General features: G+C 35.6%; 1 protein-coding gene across 1 annotated transcript in view; it reads right to left on the minus strand.

Annotated features, from left to right (window-relative positions):
• Positions 1 to 6996: 6996 nt before the first annotated feature.
• KCNJ3 (potassium inwardly rectifying channel subfamily J member 3) overlaps positions 6997 to 19957 on the minus strand; it is a 147128-nt gene continuing 134167 nt past the window's right edge. Inside the window, exon 3 of the mRNA XM_028113122.2 lies at positions 6997 to 7583. Within this exon, the coding sequence (XP_027968923.1) occupies positions 6997 to 7583 (587 nt within the window). The remainder of the gene's footprint in view (positions 7584 to 19957) is intronic.

The following is a 19957-nucleotide window of genomic DNA, read 5'->3' on the forward strand; positions in this document are numbered from 1 at the left end:
GAAAGTATTTTTGTTCAAATTATATTCTCTTTAGATAAAAGATGATAAATAAGAAAAGTGAGGTAGTCAGAATAATAACCCCTCAAGTCCACCTCCTAATCTCTGGAACCTGTGAATATGTTAACTTACTTGGCAAAAGGGACTGACATATATGATTAAATAAAGGACCTTGACATGGGAAGCTTATTTTGAATTATCTAGGTGGGCCCAGTGTAATCACAGTGGTTTTTAAAAGTAGAAGACCAAGGTAGAGGAGTCAGAACAAGATGTGTTCATGGAGGAAAAGCACAGAGAGATTCCATTTTTCTGATTTTAATGATGGAAGGAGGGGGAAACCAGCCAAGACTGTGGCCTCTGGAAACTGGACAGATCAAAGAAATGAATTCTATTCTAGAACCTTTAGAAAGAAAAGCATCCCTAGGAGCATACTGATTTTAGCCCAGTGAGACCCCTGCTCGACTTCTATCTATAGTCCATAAGATAATAAATTTGTATTATTTATGTTGCTAAATTTGTGGTAATTCATTATAACAGTGATAGAAAACTAATACAGTTAACTAGGGTTTCTTCTCAAAGTGGCAGATCAAATATAAGCATTAATCTCTGTGGCTTCCTGGAACACTGAAACAGAAGGCTTTTAGGGGGATTTTAAAGGCATAGCAGAGCAAAGATGTGAGGAAAAGGCACGCTTTCCTTTGTTCTAATCAAGTCAACCTGTTAACTGTCCCTTCCGCACCCTGGTAAAAAGAACTGAAGATTTATTTTTGTTTGAGGGGAAGATAGTATTTAGAATTCAGAACCTACACACAACTAAGAATGAGGATGCTGTTCTGAAATCCAGGGATAAAGATAATCTTTTCCTGAACTCACGTGGCTCTCAGAACACTGGTCACCAGGTACCCCTTCTGCAAAGAGGTGATTAAAAGAATCTTATCGGGGCAATGTTATTGACCTTAAAGAAGCAGCCCAAAGATTCTGACTTCAGGTACATAGTACAAACCTGTCACTCAACAGTGAAGAGGGTGGTTGGACTTACCCCATACATTTGCACAGAGCCTCAATCATCTTTGTAATTGGTCCACTGGAAAATAGACTAAAAAACACATATTAAAAAATAGTAGAAACAGAATGTAGAAAAGAAAACATTTAAAATACACTACAATTAATAATTCGAAAGACCTAAGATCCTTTATCCATGATACAAGGAAAAAAACCTTTAAAAAAAGAAACATGTGGAGAACCAAAATTTTTTTAAAAATCTTGATAATTAAAATTATTATACAATAAACTAAAATCTCGGAAGATAAATAAAATCAAATAAATGGACATAAATGGTCATAGATGATAAAATTAAGAAAATCTTCAAGAAAGTAGAGAAAAAAATGCAGCGATAACAAAAGTGCAACTATGAGACTATTAGAACATAATTCTAAGAATTCTTACATCCAAATAAGGAAAACCCTAGAAAGAGAGAAAAAGGAAAATGGTGGGGAATAAAGAAACAACTTAAGAAAATTTCCCTGAAGGATATGAGTTTCCAGATTGAAAGGGCACTGCAAAATGGACTAAAATGTGCTCATACTGAGGCAGATCGTCTTGAAGTTTTAGAACACTGTGGAAGACCAGCATATTCTAAAACCTTGAAGGAGAGGAATGCTTCATACAAGGGACTGAAACTCAGAATGGCGTCACACGTCTTCATAGCAACATTGTCACTGAAATTCAGAAGGAAAGAAATTTCTACACGAGGTCAAACTATTAACATTAATTATGAGGAAAAGATTAATTTATTTCAAGATCTTGAGGACTCAAAAAGTTCACTGCCATATTTTCTTTCTCAGAAACTTCTAGAAAACGTGCTGCACTAAAAAGAGTAAACCAAGAAAGATGAAAACCTGTGTTCCATGAAACAGAGAGTGTAAGGAAAGGAATCCTCCAGGATGATGATAAAAGGAGATCCCAAGACAAAAGCAGCACAGTAAGACTTAAATTCACGTAATTTAGCAAGTCAGAATGCTTTGGGAGAGATTTCCTCAAGAAGATAAAATTGTTCAAATATTAATGTGTTTGATGAATTAATAGGAAAGTATTTCTAACTGGGAAAGACACTGTGGCTGAATTAATGGCAAGTATACATATAAATAAGCAAAGAAAAAAACAAGACAATTATTAACCTTATGGGGGAAAATGCTGTGAAGGGTGAAAAAAAGGATCAAAACACATGAGTTCAATTGTAATAGCACTAATGAAAACACTGATAATTAATAAAAAAATTAACACTATTGGAAATTTAGGGTAGGGTGGATGTGGTGCAGGTATAGTAGGTAGCAGGAGTTGAAACTGAACTAGATCTTTATCTACCACAGTAAAAAGTAAATAGATAATGCCCCCCAATGGAAACTCAAGAAGAAATATTATAAGAATGGTTAGAGATTTGCATATAAATAACAACAGCACCACCCAGAGAGCAGGGACTACTCGTGTTTGTGGATTTAATTTAACTAAAAACTGGCTCAACAGCCTCTCTGAGAATCAGTTTCTTCAAGCGTGAAATGGGGCTAATCTCTACCACGCAGAATTATTGTAAAGATTCAAATAATGCGTGCAAATTGCCACACGAGTGATTGACACAGGGAGCTGGGAAAGAATAAGAAGGGGCTAAGGATGTGATTTGTAATAAGCAGTGAGGAGCTAATGGGCCTTACCGTATATGCTGTTTATAGCATCCACTGATCATGTGCAGCCCAAATATTCTGAAACAGCCATGATTTCAAGGCAACTTTTCAGGTAAAAAAATCAGAATTTGGAGAAAAAAAATTCTACTTACTGAATGATGAGGAGCACATTCTTTGAACTCCACTAGGCCAGAAGCTTCAGGAACTTGGCTTTTTAAAATTACTGCTATGCGGTGCCAGGGAGCTGGACACATTACATACCACAGAACTCGTCTGATGCCAAATTAGGAACATGCTTTTTTTAAGGAACATTTTTAGGAAAAATAACTCAACACTTTTTAAAAAGGTGATTTGATATTTAAACAAAATTCAGAAAACTATGTATTTATCTGTTTTACTTACTATGACTTTTGAAACACTGATTCAGCGAAGGACAGGATGGTCCCGAAGATTCCTTTAAGAAATGCAGGTCGGAAATAGTCTGCATTATTATGTGCAGGGTCCATACCACTGAAGCATCTCACCAATAAAGAATAAAAACGAAAGTAACCCTCCAGGAATGAGTTGTGATGGATTGAATCGTCTTTTAGGAGTTAAGAGTCTCGTGATAAACTGAATCGAGGACTAAGAGTAATTCACTGTTGGAAAGTGGAAAAATGATGAGCACACTGTAAAAATTAAACCTAGTCATGTTTTGAAAGTTTAATATAGTTTTTATAAAACTGAATTTGCAGTATTGAATACATGAATTTATATTTTTGTAACCTAAATGACCTTGCACATTTAAATAATTAATTGCATGCCAGAAAATGCAATTAGCTTGATTCTAATTTGAATACTATGTACAATGTAATTCAAGCACAAATTCTGAAGTAGAGCCCACAGAGTTGCTGTGCAGTCAAGCTGAGCACAACTCTCAGTACTGAGACAACTAAATACCTTCAGTACTGAGACAACTAAATACCTTTCTTAGGATTTAAAGCTATATATGGATGAATTCAAAGCCACAAAAGGATTTTTCAGAAATAACTAATGATAAAATATCCTTATTTTTAATTTGTATATACTTACAAAACTATTCACATATTGCTGAGAAGAATATTTCAATTGAAGATAGACATTATTAAAATAATCATATTTCTTTTATTCACATCATTTTGATAAATAGAATGAAATATTTTACCATGACAGGAGCTATACCATGAAAATCCCACAAAAGGGACTAGTTTCCAGTTGGTAAGTAGAGTTATTCAGTTCAATGAACATAATTACATTTTGCTTTCCAATAGTCACCACATTGGTGGGCTGACAATTATCCTGGCTTCTGTTGACTTTTATTCTATTTGATTTGAGTTCTTGTAACTTCCTGGAATGGAAATACCAGAGATTTATGTTTTATGCAGTCAATAAAATTCATTACTTTTCACTGCTGAGAAAACATGTCATATACAGATTGAACAAATGTTACACGAAATCACTTTGATAAGAAGTCCTGGAGGCTGAAATATACGAGACGGAGATGATTTTTCTTGGAATGATCAGTGTCAAAAAAATCAGCAAAAAGAGAAGAAAAAGCAATTCTTTATTTTTATCCAAATATATCAGACTTCATAATTTAGTTAGTTTCAACAAAAACATTGAGTCACCATATAATGTATCATCCAAACCAGGACATTCGAAGAGTGAAAGGGAGTGCTATTACTAATTACACAGATACAAGAGGTATAAACTGCGTTCCAGTCCCCGGGGAAACTGGGACCTCCGATCAACTTAGCAATACGCGCTAAACTGCAATTACATGCAGAAATCATACCTTTCCCATACATATGTGGAAAAGATAAAGGAATAGCATCACTGAGAAAAATTAATTTTGGCAACAGTGGTTCTTTCTCATTACGCAGATGTCTGTTGAAATATCACTCCCTCCCTAAGCCAGTCACCTCTTCTAAAATAATCAATTCTTAGTCCACCTAGTCATTTTCCATTTTGATGTCTTGTTTTTCTTACCTTAAACTGATATTTTGAGTATCTGAAATGATCTCATTTGTGTTCTGTCTCCACAGGGCCCCTCCCCACTCTCCTAACAATACGCAGTGTTCAAATGGGCAGCGACCTCCTCTGACTTAGTCATAGCCAAATCTCCAGGACCTAAAACTGCCTAGGACATAAAAGGCATGCAAAAATTTTGTTGAATGAATGAGTGAATACATTCAGAGAGTTTGTTTTTGGTCCCATATTCTCCTTGGTACCAAAGACAATAGAATGACTCCTCAAATTAAATTATGGCTCTGTTTAGTGTTAAGTGTTTGGACTAAATGATCTATGGAGTTTCTTCCACTGATAATAAATGTCTCATGCCCCCTAGACCCCCTTCTCTCTCTGCTATTAGTTCATTTTCTATAACCAGCAAATGGGATCAAGGGGTAGAGCAACTAGCTCTATTCACAGTGGATGAATGCTCAAGGTTGATCATTTTGCCAGTAACAGTTCCCTGGGATATGTTTGCACCTACAAAATTTGGTTGATACAGAGGTAGCCAGAAGGTATTATTGAAGTTATGATAGAATTGTTGATGTAATCATTTTCCAATAAGAAAATCATCACAGGATTGCTAAAAAATGGGAAATGATGGGAGCCCAAACCAGCCATTAAGGATTTAGATATTAATAAGGAGAAATAGCTTAATTCTGGAGAGACTTACAATGCAATGCCCAAAGAAATTTTATAGGAAAATCCATGATATTTTGATAAGGAACACTTATAAATTTTCATAAAAATCTCTGCATTCCAAATCTTTATTTTGTAGGTGTTCTTCTGAGCAATAGTTTTTTTTGTTTTTTTTTTTTTTATTTCCACTAATGAGTAATAAGTATCAGACCTTGGGGTTAGAAAAATAGTACTGCTAAAATTACTTTGGTAGGCCAGGGATCCAAGACACCCATAAAGTCAGTGTTTACCAAACAAACAAGCAAACAAAAAAAGCCCACATGGGTAAAATATCTTCAATTCATCTAATTTAAAATTCTCTCAGGTATATACAGAACATTCTTCCTGAATGGAGTGACAGGCATGGGTGGGATAGGTTCCCCAGATGCGGGAAAAAGTCTGTCCTGATACAATAAATGCCACAAACAAGAGAACAGCATTAAAAAAGAGACTCATTTAGACATACATATTTTAAGCATAAATATTTATCATCTGTTTCATTGTGTTGTTGTATCTCCTCAAAATAAATTATTGGTTTTTAAACTGACAGAAATTTCAGAAAAAGAGTGGAAATGTTACCAATTGACTCAGTTTGAAACAGGGAACATTAATTATGTAATTTCAAGCAGATTCTGATATATTCAATGTAAGTTGGCTACTGATGATTACAGTGATTCAGCATTTGTTCATAGCTCATGTTTGTGTTAGATCATATACAAAACAGATTTCCAGACTTCAAGTAGTCCAGAAAAGGACCAATTCTCAAATTAACCAATTTTTCCCTAGTACTAGCAACTTTTAAAAATCATAAGAAATTTTTAGCATATTGGTATGCTCTAAAATTTACAAGTTAAATATATAATGGTTATATTTATGCGGGGCCAAAAATAGCATAGACTCGTGTGACTCCCTCATATAAAGTACAATTGATAACCTCCCAGGACCTTAAACAGCAGAAAACATTAAATCAGATTTTAAAATGACAAATAATTTAAGGCTAAAATATTTGGTATTAATAATTAATGCCAGAAGCCTTCCTAGCCTAATAAAGTAAACATGCACAAGAACTACAAGTTTGAACAAAACATCACAATTTTATCGGATATATATATGTATGTATGTATGTGTGTGTGTGTGTGTGTGTGTGAGTGTACATATATATATATGTGTGTACACACACACACACACACACACACATATATAGTTTTATCGCCCTGAAAACTATCCACTCATGTTTGGCTTAATATATATGTTAGAAATGTCGTGAAGAGTACCACCTCTTTAAATATATATATATTTTTTTCCATAATATACAATATAAATATACCATATATAAATCATGCCATAAAACTAAATGCAAAATTTGCACATTATTGCATGCTTGATGTGATAATACATGCCCGTTAATAAGAACTTTCTTAGGATGTCTTCCCTTTACATAACTTTTGCTTTCTGCACAGTGGCAATACTTGGGAAGAAAGGGTTCTCAAATAAGCATATATGACTGGGGGGGGTGGGAAATGTACCTTTCGGATTCCTTCGAGAATTACCTCATCAGCCAAATATTGGACTATTACTAAATCAAACAGCAAATAATGCCAACGGGGGTGTTTTGTTATGTGAATCGATCAGAGTTCATTTTTCTCAGTTTGGCCGGGAGATTCCCTTCCATCCTCGCTGCTCCTCCAGCCATCTTTTGAAGCTTTGGTGGCAAGTCAGCCACGGACTGGCTCATGGGGTCAGACAACATCTTGGTGGTTTTCGATACCAGTTTTTCTTCTGAGTTACCGGGAACTGAACTTATTCGTTGAAGTTTCATGGGCAAATCTCCCAAGCTGTAGGCTTTTTCTGAAGTTGTAGAACTCATCCTCAAGAGTTTTTTGGGAAAGTCTTCTCTTCCGGTAATTTTCTGCAGTTTAGATGGAAGTTTTGTAGTAATGTCATCTAGTCCATCTAAGCATTCCACAGAATTATGTCTTTCTTTGCTGTTAGTTATGGCTGGTGCTATTAAAGGGGATGACATAAGGAGCATCTCCTCCTGTTCTTTCACACTATAAGGTGGGGTGGGGACTTCAAATGTCGCATGGAACTGGGAGTAATCGACTTTAAAGAACCCTTCTTCTAAGGAAATCACAGGAAAAAAACGATGACCCCAAAGAACTTCATCTTCAGTGTAAGATGTTCGAGCTTGACAAGTCATCCCTATAAGCAAAAAGAAAATCTTTGATAAATTATGCGTAGTAGAAGGAAATACAAAGCCAGTTTGACCTAAGGAATTCATTTTGCTTTCTTATTTAAGCTTTGAACTGTTTGTCTAAGTAAACTGAATAAAAGAATATGTTAAATTTTTTCATGTTAATAGTTTTGATACATATACTTTCTTCCAATGAAAAATACAGGGAGCCTTTACTGTACATGTTTGGGGGGCAGTACATCGAGGTCTAATTAATTGCTTTGCATCCATGAACAAAAAGTAAAAATGGCACAGACCAATTGCAGAACATATGTGTCTCTAGAAGAAGTGGAGAAATCACAAAATCATTTTCCCTTGTTCACGAAGCCATGTGATAATATGAAACAGACCTGACTTCGCATCCAAACTTCACCACTGTGTAAACTTAAGAAAGATACTTAACTAAGTATCATTTCCCTCTTCTGTAAAGAAGACTGAATATACCTGTATCACAGGACGGCTGAACACGACATCAAATAACATACAAAAATGTAAAATGTGTCATATAATGTCTTATTAAATGGGGAGCAAATATAACTATCCCAAGTATTTGCTTAATTAATGAAAGTTGAAAATATTGGGCGCCTGGGTGGCTCAGATGGTTAAGCGTCTGCCTTCGGCTCGGGTCATGATCCCAGGATCCTGGGATCGAGTCCCGCATCGGGCTCCCTGCTCCTTGGGAACCTGCTTCTCCCTCTGCCTCTCTCTCTCTCTCTCTCTGTCTCTCATGAATAAATAAATAAAATCTTTAAAAAAAAAAAGAAAGTTGAAAATATTTTTATACCGGATAATGGAAGGTCATTGCAGTGGTTCTATTCTTCTGGACCTTTAAGGCTAGAAGGAACTTGGGCTCGAGTCTTAGGAATCCATATGCTAAAATGAGTAATCTGTGACAACGTGATGTTTCCAGCTGTATTCCTGCTATGGGAATCTCTGAGCCTGGATGCTGGATATCAGATCTAAAATTTTGCTATTTACATGTTATTTGGGTATCATTTACCTCATGCTACTCTTTTTTTACTCAACTATATTCTCTTCACAAATTATATATTTAGAGTGGGTTACTATTAAATCAGTCAACCTCTGATCTAGACGTGAACACTGGAAGTAAATGAATACACTTAAAACATATTATCAAATTTCAGTCTTATTTTAGCCAAAAGATATAATTTTCTGTAAGTTGTAAAATTCACTCTCTTCCACTTTTACTATCAGACTTCTAGTAGAGCCTATTAAAGCGTAAAATAATAGACATGTTGTAAAAATGCACCTCTGTAAAATTAAGTATAATTTAACCAAACGATGACAGTCTTTCTGCGTACATTTCTATTCTCCCAGTGTCAGCCTATAAATAATTTCCATTGTGTTTAAGCCTGGAATAGTCTGGATAAAGGGATATTCCATCTTTCCCCCTGACTAGTGATCACACAAAGAATACCTGAAATTAGGATAAATGCATAACTGAAAAGCAGTATTGAAGATAATTTCTTCCTTGAATCTTTCCAAAATCTTGCCTTGTATATATCACCAAGGAAGCAGTTATTACACTTACATACCATCTTTTCCAGACGTTTTAAAAATAACTGATGCAGAAGATGAATGCGGATCATATCTCAGGCACTGGGTTAGGTGCTATCTGTATATTATTTCTGATTCTCAATATCATCCTAATAAGAAAATATTCCTATGTCCAATTTAAAGATAAGGAATATGGTGCTCAGAGAAATGATTAACCCTTGACCTTCCTTGGCCACAGCTCTAGGAAGCTGTAGAAAAAAGTACCGTATTATTCTAATTTCTGGTTTGATTTGGTTGTTCTTTTTACTTTGCCATCATGTCTCTGTTACTTTAGTTAGGAACCCCATTCTAAACAACCTATCCAATTAACTGTCACACTGAAAATCTGATACAGGCCAAATACCAGTCTTCACAGTCAACATCTTATCAGGAATTGTTCCCGGAAACATTTATATATGGGATAACAAAACTAGTTTAAAAAGTAATTTGTAAGCCTTAGACAGTAGCAACTGTCTTTTCAAACAATTTTCTAGCTTCTATTTCATGAAAAAAATTACAGATCAATACTTATTCAGAAAAGATTCAAAAATGTATATCCTGATATAGTCACTGGACTTTATCTTGAATAGTTTAAAGATCTAGCAAAGTACCTAGAATAAATGACAACTATCAACGTACCTACCCATTAAGTTACAAAAAATAAAATAAATAAATAAGTACCCTATATTTGTTCAAAGAAGTACCCTTTTGTTTCTCTCCAAAAGCAATCACTCTTGTAAATTCTTTATGGATCTTTCCAGCCCAGGATATTAATTTAAATTTAAGAAAAAAACCATAAATATATATTTATTGCTAAGTAGTAGTACTTCCTTTATAACCCCATTTTAATTTTTAAATATTATTCCACTGAGAATTGATGGTGGAGAGAATTACCTGAAGTAAGGGTACACAGTCAACATAACACAGCATAACAAGGTCTGTAGGTTTGTCCTTTGGTCACTATATATCCATGCATATATTAATAGTCGAAGTAAATTCAGATCCTAAACTTTGTTCAATTACTTGTAACAGTAAGTGAATAAATATTGAAACAAAATTTTATTACTATCACCGTCTTAGCTCATTTCATTTTAGTGACTTTTTTTACATTGGGAAAGGAAGATGAAATTAAAAATCAAAATTCTGTCCCCATTATTTGTCATTTTAACATACCACATTGCTGATCCTTACCCTGAGTTGTTTCCTGTGAAGTTATCAGAAATCATAGAAAAAAACACTAGAGAAATTTAAATGGTGGGGAAAAGTGGGGGAAATAAAGTCTTACAAAATTTTCACTTTGGGGAAACAAGCCATCGATTATTAAGGTGCTTATGGTACAATGTCAGTGGGTATTTCAAACATTTGTTCACATACAAATACCCATAAGCATTGTTACTCAAAGCCAGTGGATGATTCTGACTGAAAAGTATGGTGGGGAGATTTTATTCTACTATATGAAATTAACTAACTTCCCTCCGTAGCAAACTGTGATACTTGTGAGGCAGCATCTTTATAAAACTGAAAAGTATATAAATTTGGCTGTCAATTCTATTACTTAAGTAGCTTGTGAAAATTACCTGAAACTCCCTGAGCTTCCGTTCTCTCTTCTACAAAGCAGAGTAGTATCCTCTCATAAGAGTGTAGAGAGTTTGGGACAAGGGCACAAAACAGTGCTTGGTATTTAGGCAGTGCTTAATAATGACTGCTGGGTTTACTGTTCTGTAGTGATCGTTTGCATTTCCTATTGTCTCTGAAAATTAGTGTTACTGCATTAACATAAGTGGGGAATTTTGACATATTAGTAATTTGTGCCATATTAGCAATACAGAAAGTTAAATTCAAAAATGGCTAGATATAAGATAGCAATTCCCTTTTTGGAAATGTCAGTTAAATATTCAAAATTTTTTAAAATATAGAAAAACGGGGCGCCTGGGTGGCTCAGTTGGTTAAACAACTGCCTTCGGCTCAGGTCATGATCCTGGAGTCCCGGGATCGAGTCCCACATCGGGCTCCCTGCTCAGCAGGGAGTCTGCTTCTCCCTCTGACCCTCTTCCCTCTCGTGCTCTCTATCTCTCATTCTCTCTCTCTAATAAATAAATAAAATCTTTAAAAAAAAATAAAATAAAATATAGAAAAACGTACATTACTCACATTCCCAATTTTTAGGGTTTCTTATTTTCCACCTAAGTATCTGTAGTAGCTTGGGAGACTGAGTGTAGAAGCTTGGGGTGGTATTAAAAAGCCCTGCAGCAAGGTGACTAAACCCATGACAATACTTTAGTAATTATACCAAGAACATTTGCCAGCACTTTAACCCTCGTTTGTTTTCTGCTGTTTCTTTTACACTTTCATTAGATGTAGGCACACAAATATAAACATTTCCAATTCAACAGCATCATATTTATTTTAAGATTTTTTTTTCTTTTTTAAGTTTTTACTTAAATTCCAGTTACCTAACATATAATGTTAGTTTCTGTAGTAGAATTCTGTGATTCATCACTTACATACCCAGTGCTCTTCACAAGTGCCCTCCTTAATCCTCACCATCCATTTAGCCCATTCCTCTGCCCACTTCCCCTCTAGCAACCCTCAATTTGTTCTCTATATTTAAGAGTCTGTTTCATGCTTTGCTTCTCTTTTTTTCTTCTCCCATGTTCATCTGTTTCATTTCCTAAATTCCACACATAAGTGAAATCATGTGGTATCTGTCTTTCTCTGACTGACTTATTTAGCATAATACATTCTAGCCCCAGCCCTCAGGACACTTCTCAATCCCCAAGGGCCTGGCCCTGCCCCTGCACTACCCTTCAGACTCCCTGGCACTTGAGACCCCTACCCCCGCCCCTGCAGTGCCTTTCACTTTTATTTATTTATTTTTTTTACCCAAATATCCAGGGGGGTTGGTAGGGGTAAGTCCTGTCAAGGGGGGCCCAAGGGAGAGGAGGGGATAGGCTTTCAGGGATCCTTTATTCTTGTAGTAATAGTAATACTAACAGTGGGGAAATTGTGTGGGGGAGAAAACCAGACCATTAAAACTGCTCGTGAGGGGTACCTGGGTGGCTCCATCGTTAAGCGTCTGCCTTGGGCTCAGGTCATGGTCCCGGGGTCCTGGGATAGAGCCCCGCGTCGGGCTCGTGCTCCGCGGGAAGCCTGCTTCTCCCTCTCCCACTCCCCCCTGCATGTGTTCCCTCTCTCGCTGTGTCTCTCTCTGTCAAATAAATAAAATCTTTAAAAAATAAAATAAAATAAAACTGCTCGTGGTTTAATCCCCATTCAGGCTCCTCCTACGTGACCTGGACATTGTGGACTTGACAGGGAGCGGGCAAGAGTCAAAGCAGGGAGGCCCTTCCCAGGACAAGGAGACACTGACCAAGACAGACAGGGAAAGCAGTCTTCCTCCACCCAGTTCTTTGTGGTGTCTTTTGCATCCAAGACACTGAGGCATCTACTCATACTCCTCACCTACCCCCCCAACCCCTGAAAAAAAATACAATGCAGAAATGACCAAAAAAAATATATGTATGTATGTATACACACATACCACTGCTTCTTTATCCATTCATCATTTGGGCTCTTTCTATAATTTGGCTATTGTTGATAATGATGCTATAAACATCAAGGTGCATGTGTCCCTTTGAATCAGTATTTTTGTATCCAGCATCATAGCTTTTAAATCTGGTTTCAACTCAGAATATTAATGTGAAGTTAACATATGGATAATGATATTAAAGCATTGTAAGTTGGATAACAGAGAAATGCCTTTGATGGTCAATCTGCAGTTTAGACAATGTTCTAAGATAACACATAATTGACAGACTACCTCTTTTTACAAAAGTTTTCCCAAAATGATGTTAAAAAATAAAATACAATTGAAAAGATTTAAAGTAAATATAATTATGTTTCCTAAGAATATGTGTGTAACATAGTATTCTTCCTTGTAGTTTGCGTTATCTTATGCTTCTTACTCTAAATCATTTTTAAATAATCCATGCTTAGATTCATAATTGCAAATGCCATTTGAATCGAAATAAATGCAGGTAGGTAAATAGCATTATTCACAGGGTAGTATGTGACTGCAACTCTTAACCGGCAGTGCGGCTGTTTGCGTATTTTAACCAGGTTCCAGACTTGAACAAATGTGATGAAAATCAACACGAGCTCATCTCTGTGGAAAATGGTAAAGCAACAGATGCTGCTACTGGAAATAGCTGGGACTTTTGATCCTCAGATGAAAAACATTTTGTGAAAAAAGATGTATTCTCTGCATTAATTCTTAGATAAAAAAGCTATATATTTCTGCTTAATGTATTCCAGCACTAGTGTGTTGATCTAAAATGATAGAGGCAACGGAGTCTAACCTTTTTCCTTTTGACTTTCCCCCTTCTTGATTCTACCTGTATAGTTTCTCTTTAACTGAACTGAACACTCATTCAAATAACAAGTCTGAGAGCTTTTTAAGTGAAAATGGCAAAGCGAGTTGCTATTTGACAAGTCCTTAATGAAACTTTCAGAATGCCTCCAATTCAGTTATTCTCTGTTGTTTCTGCTAGTCAGAAATGGTCGCCTACATGAGGTGGGTATGAGATGGTTAAACACAATATAACCACAGGCCAAGAGGAATGTCTGAATGCTGTGACACAGAAAACATCAAATAATCAATAACTTCTGCACAGCAGAGGATTTATCTAAACCTTAATATAGAAGTTGCTGAGAGAGAGAGAGAGAGAGAAAGAAGAAAGAAAGAAAGAAAGAAAGAAAGAAAGAAAGAAAGAAAGAAAGAAAGAAAGAAAGAAAGAAAGAAAGAAAACTCCCATTAGGGTGGCTGTGTTTTATGTGTGCACTAAACAAAAGGGAAAAAAAGAGAAAATCTCTTTTAATTAAGCCATGTAGTAATGATGATAGGTAACAATAATAACAAGTAATATTCCTATAGGGCTCACTGGGTCCAAGAATCTTTCTAAGCACATTGTACATGTTATCTTGACTTCTCACAACTCTGAGGAAGTACTTGAACCCCAGTTCTGCTACTAATTAATGTGTGACCTTTAAAACAACTATTAAATCTCTTTAATCCTCAGTTTCATCATCTGTAAATTAAGGCCCACTCTACTGATTTTACATAGATATTGTGAGGATTAAATAAAATTAAGTGATATGTATAAATTGCATGTGCAATAAATATTGCTTATTTTCTTCTAGAAGAGTCCCTAAATGGAGGTTACCTGACTATGCTACAAGTTTCATTTATATGCATACACACACACACACACACACACACACACACACTTGCAAATTTTAGCCAAATAAGACATTGTTTTTCTTCATCAAATCTGTCTTTTTGTCTTTTTTTTTTTTTTCCAAATCGGCAGTGGTTTTTATAAATGAATCGACTAACAGCTTAGCATGTGTAGCATGTGCTATTACCCCAGCAGTTTCCTAGACTGCCCTACGTTTTTTGCTCTGAGGATTACTAAATAAAGTCTGTAGCCACTTCTTCCCTGCAGTACTCCCAAAATTTTGCCCATCCCCCAAGCTACCATAACTGTAAGGCTTACTTGGCATTCTTTGCCTGGTCTCTGTTGTGGTGCACTGAGCTGAACCCAAGTTTAAACTATAAACTTTCTGAAGAAGTATATGATGTTTGGTTTTTTTTTTATCTTGTTTATAAAACAAAGACACTGTGTACACCACTGTTCAATAATACTAAGGTTATGGCATCAGGCTCCTCTGGGATATAGGTTGCAAAGCTATTAAGAATATATAAATTGCTTCCAGAAACTGCAGTTTTCAAGTAGATGGAATCCCTTTAAAGCACAATATATTCTGCTCAGACACTTTTAGAGAAGAGTACAAGTTTCTGGCATGCATTCAACCCAATATTATCCTCTATTATTTACAGCACTTGGTCTTACAATGTGTTAGCAGACATAAGCTTGCCATTATTGCTCAAGCTAGGTCAAAAAATTCTAAAAAGATTAAAAGATAAACGGAAGAAGAAAAACCCAATTACATTTGTTAGAAAATAAAATGTCAATAAGAAACTTAGCAACAAAGATTTCAAATGTAATACTTCAGGTTTCTCGGTTTCCAGAAGAAGAAAAGAAAGGAAAATAGATTTTTAATGACAACAAAGAAAATGTTAGACTCCCAAAAAGGAATATAAATGCAGGTGTGAAGAGTTAATGGCAGGTAGAAAATATGACAGATAATTCATGGTCATACTGCTGAAAACGTATTTAAGAGACTCAAGCTTATATTAAGCCAAAGAACGCGGGCTTTGAATATTGAGGTTGCTGTGGTTTTAACCACACACTATTAGTAAGACCTTAGGCATATTATTGAAATTATCTGAACCTTAATTGCTATAAAACATGGACAGTTATAAGGGATAAAGATATATAATTTATAAGGTTATTGCAATTACAAATTATATGATCTATTTAATGGGTCTACTATATTACCTGGTAAATAACAGAGGCTCAACAATTGGTAGCTATTATAATTATCATTATTGGGGTTCCAATTAGCTCAAAGGTCATTTTTAGATATATTTTGATTCTTTAGTGATCACCCCATTTCTCAGAAATAACTCCCAAGCAAATGAAATAATTTTTGCATTTTTGGTTTCTATTAATTTGACATAGACCATGTTGTCCACATTTATCTGAAATAAGTGGAAGGCCCATTAGTACATATAATATAAACAGAGTAATGCCTGGCACTGTCAACATGGTGTACCCTGCACAAATGTGACTGGCTTTACAGTAGCAAATACTTCCCTTGAAATACAATTAACCTCTCTGCTGTGTTGACAAGGCACTACAATCAGCTATCCACTCCCACTTCATACAGAAGCATTCCAGGATTTGACCAATACACTTTCAACTGATTATCATTTCCTTAACCCAACAGTGGAAATGTTCCATTTTGAGAGTATCTCTTTCTCTTTTCCTGTATGGCACCAATTAAAACATGTTTCCTTACACTGACAATTACAGAACCAGAACAATAACTACCTAAATCTATTCCTTCTATAGTTTTCTCCTGTTAAAATAGGATTTTTAGCTTCTAAAACATCTTAATGATGTAAATATAATGGAACCAAATTACTGTTGGGGAATACCCCATATTATAAGACTGACATCAGAAAAGATGTTTTTCAAAGGGCAAATGTAATACAGTTCTCACTTAAAAAAAAAAAAGAACATTTTTCAGATAATGCTGGAATTTAATTATTTTGAAGAACATTATCTCTAGTCATAGGGAAGAAAACTTTTTTAAATATTGTCTAAAGCAATAACACACATCAGCTTTTAAAAACTGTTACATATAAATTACAATAATTAAATGCTTACATTATTTCCTGTTTTTTTTAAAGATATTCCTAGAACTGTACTTTAAAAAATGTCATTCATATCCACTTTGTATGGGGTTATGAACTGAAAGTTTGTGTCCCCTTAATATACAGGTTGCAATCCTAACCTCTAATGTGAGAGTATCAGGAGGCAGGGCCTAGTAGCTTTTAAATTATGTGATATTTAAACAAAATAAATAAAATTTAAACAAGAAATAAGAAACAAACCCAAAACTTACCAGCATATCTTCCTAGCTCCTTCAAACACTAAGTGTCCGTTATAGTTTTATCTCTTTAAAAACTCTTAACAATAACTACAACACACAGTAAAAGATATATGCTATATCCAAAGTATTTTCTATGTATATTGTAATTCTCTCCACCATTCTATGAAGTACGTAGCCTTCATTTTCTCATATGATAGATAATGATACTGAGGTATTAGGAGGGGAAATAGCTTGTCCAATGTCACATGACAAGACACGGTGGTAGTAAAGGTGTAAAGTCAAGCCCTCCAATTCCATGCTATTCTTTTTAACCTCTACATTATTCTGCTCCAATTTTCTTTTTTTTAAAGATTTTATTTATTTATTTGAGAGAGACAATGAGATAGAGAGAGAGAGCATGAGAGGGGGTTGGGTCAGAGGGAGAAGCAGACTCCCTGCTGAGCAGAGAGCCCGATGCGGGACTCGATCCCGGGACTCCAGGATCATGACCTGAGCCGAAGGCAGTCGCTTAACCAACTGAGCCACCCAGGAGCCCATCTGCTCCAATTTTCTTGAATGGATGGCTTTCCCATTAAAAATCACTATGTTCTAGGGGCGCCTGGGTGGCTCAGTTGGTTGAGCAACTGCTTTCGGCTCAGGTCATGATCCCAGGATCCTGGGATCGAGTCCCACATCAGGCTCCTTGCTCAGCAGGGAGCCTGCTTTCTCCCTCTCCCTCTGCCTGCCACTCCCCCTGCTTGTGCTCTCTCTCTGTCAAATAAATAAATAAATAATCTTAAAAAATTACTATGTTCCAGACATATTACTTGGTCCATGTATCAAATACTTGAAATGTCCTCTCATCTCTCCACCTCTTGACATAATTCCTCATATTCAAAGCTCAAATCAAATGCCATTAAATGTATGAAATCTTTCCTGATTTTTCTACTTTAATGTCTTTGAAATATACCATATTGTCATGCACACACACACACACACACACACACGTATGCATAGGCACATACACCCACATTTCTCACCCACTAGTACTATAAATATCTCAGTGACATGCATAATTAACTTCATTCAGTAATAACACTTAACATTTATTAATTTATTAAACATCTCTTTTCTGCCAGGTACTCTTCTACATGCTGAACGACAAGATGCTATGGCAATGGAATGAAGGATCAACCCACTCAACCTCTATGTTTAAACCTAGTCTCGAAAAACAAGTAGTAGTTTGTTACACGGTCCCTGTCTACCATGTGAGAAAGACACATTCTGGGGTGGGTAGAGAGCATATGCAAAAGCACAACCAGCTGCACCTGAATTTAAGACACAGTTTCTTTTTTTTTTAAGATTTTATTAATTTATTTGACAGAGAGAGAGAGCACAAGTAGGGGGAGCAGCAGAGAGAGGGAGAGGGAGAAGCAGACTCCTCATCAAGCAGGGAGCCCAATATGGGGCTCGATTCCAGGACCCTGGGATCATGACCTGAGCCGAAGGCAGCTGGTTAACTGACTGAGCCACCCAGGTGCCTCTAAGACACAGTTTCTATTTGTCCATTCGCTGCAGTTACAAACACATATCAGATTGGAATAAGCTTCTTAAGGGAGCTCTTATCTACCTTGGCATCCCTAGTATCCAACACTGTGTCAGGTATTAGATGCTCAATGCATTCTTCAGTAGAGATACTAGGAGGAATGGAGGAACAGGAAGAATAGGAAAGTTAAAAATGTCAGTGCTGGAGAAGTCAACTTTTTGAATGACACAGAAGTCTCATACTGGTCAGTAATCTACTAGATTGCCAGATCCACTAGAAGAGGTCACTAACAAAAATGCAAGGGACATAATGATACTAAGAGCTTCTTATTTTGATTAGTGAAGTGGGGCAGGGGAGAATATAAAAATAAATTATATATAATCACTATATAAAATATGAATGACTCTTCTTCCACAAAGAAGCAAGAGACACTTGCTCATAAATCACATTCAACGGTAACCAGTTAGTTTTTTCCTCACCTTTTTGTGAAAATATACATGGACAGATGTAGGTCTAGATTTATTTTCTAGAGAGGTTAGATTTATTTGCATTTAACCATTAAGCCACATGATAATTAAATTAATTGGATATTTTGATACACTTGAATACTTGACCTCTAGTTAAATCTAAAGTTTTGGTGAAATTTCTATCCCTCATGCCACTGTAACTGTTCACTTTAGAAAATGCAGTTATATCCATTTTTACCTGACAATTTAAAACTTGTTTTCTCCCAAAGTTATAAGGCTTACTTTTTGTATAGGCTGCTACATCTTTTTCAGTCTCAAACTATAGCTATTTTTTGACATCTCCTTTGGCAGAAATTCAAATATTTTTTTGTTTGCTTGCAGGCTTAGAACAGAACCTGGATAAATATTTATAATTCAACAGTTATTCTGGTTCTGTGCTTTGCAATCAAAAGAGACTTTCGCTTCTAATTTTTGCTCTGAAGTTATATATAGAAACTTATTGAAGTGTAAAATAAAGTCTCTATAATTTTATGGACACTATTACCGAGTGCCTTTTATTCTAGATGTGAAAATGTCACTTCGAAGTAATAATCACAAACATATGATATTTAGCACATGTATTTTAAAAGAAAACTGAATGATTGGCTTGAACATGTACATACATGTCTTATGAAACCATTTAATTTTCTGCCATGACGTAAACAGGTGTTTAAAAATTAAAGTATTAAGTTTCCCTATCAACATCACTCATCATCAGGGAAATACAAAGCAAAACTCCAATGAGATATCACCTCAAAGCTGTCAGAATGGCTAAAATCCAAAACAAAAGAAACAGTAAGTTTTGGCAAGTATGTGGAAAAAAGGAACCCTACTGCACTGTTGGTGGGAAAGGCAAACTGGTGCAGACACTGTGGAAAACAGTATGGAGGTTCCTCAAAAAATTAAAAACAGAATTACCACATGTTCCAGTAATTGCACTACCAGGTATTTACCCAAAGAATATGAAAAAACAGAGATCTATCTGAAAAGATATACACACGCCTATGTTTATTGCAGCAGCATTATTTACAATAGTCAAAATATGGAAGCAACCCAAGTGCCCACCAATAGATAAGTGGATAAAGAAGTGGTGTGTGTGTATGTGTGTGTGTGTGTGTGTGTGTGTGTATACATATATATATATATATAATGGAATATCACTCAGCCATAATAA

The sequence above is a fragment of the Eumetopias jubatus genome, unplaced genomic scaffold (genome assembly GCF_037043125.1).
Source record: "Eumetopias jubatus isolate StellerSeaLion01/CBP00866 unplaced genomic scaffold, mEumJub1_p1.0 scaffold_3, whole genome shotgun sequence".
NCBI classification, from domain to species: domain Eukaryota; kingdom Metazoa; phylum Chordata; class Mammalia; order Carnivora; family Otariidae; genus Eumetopias; species Eumetopias jubatus.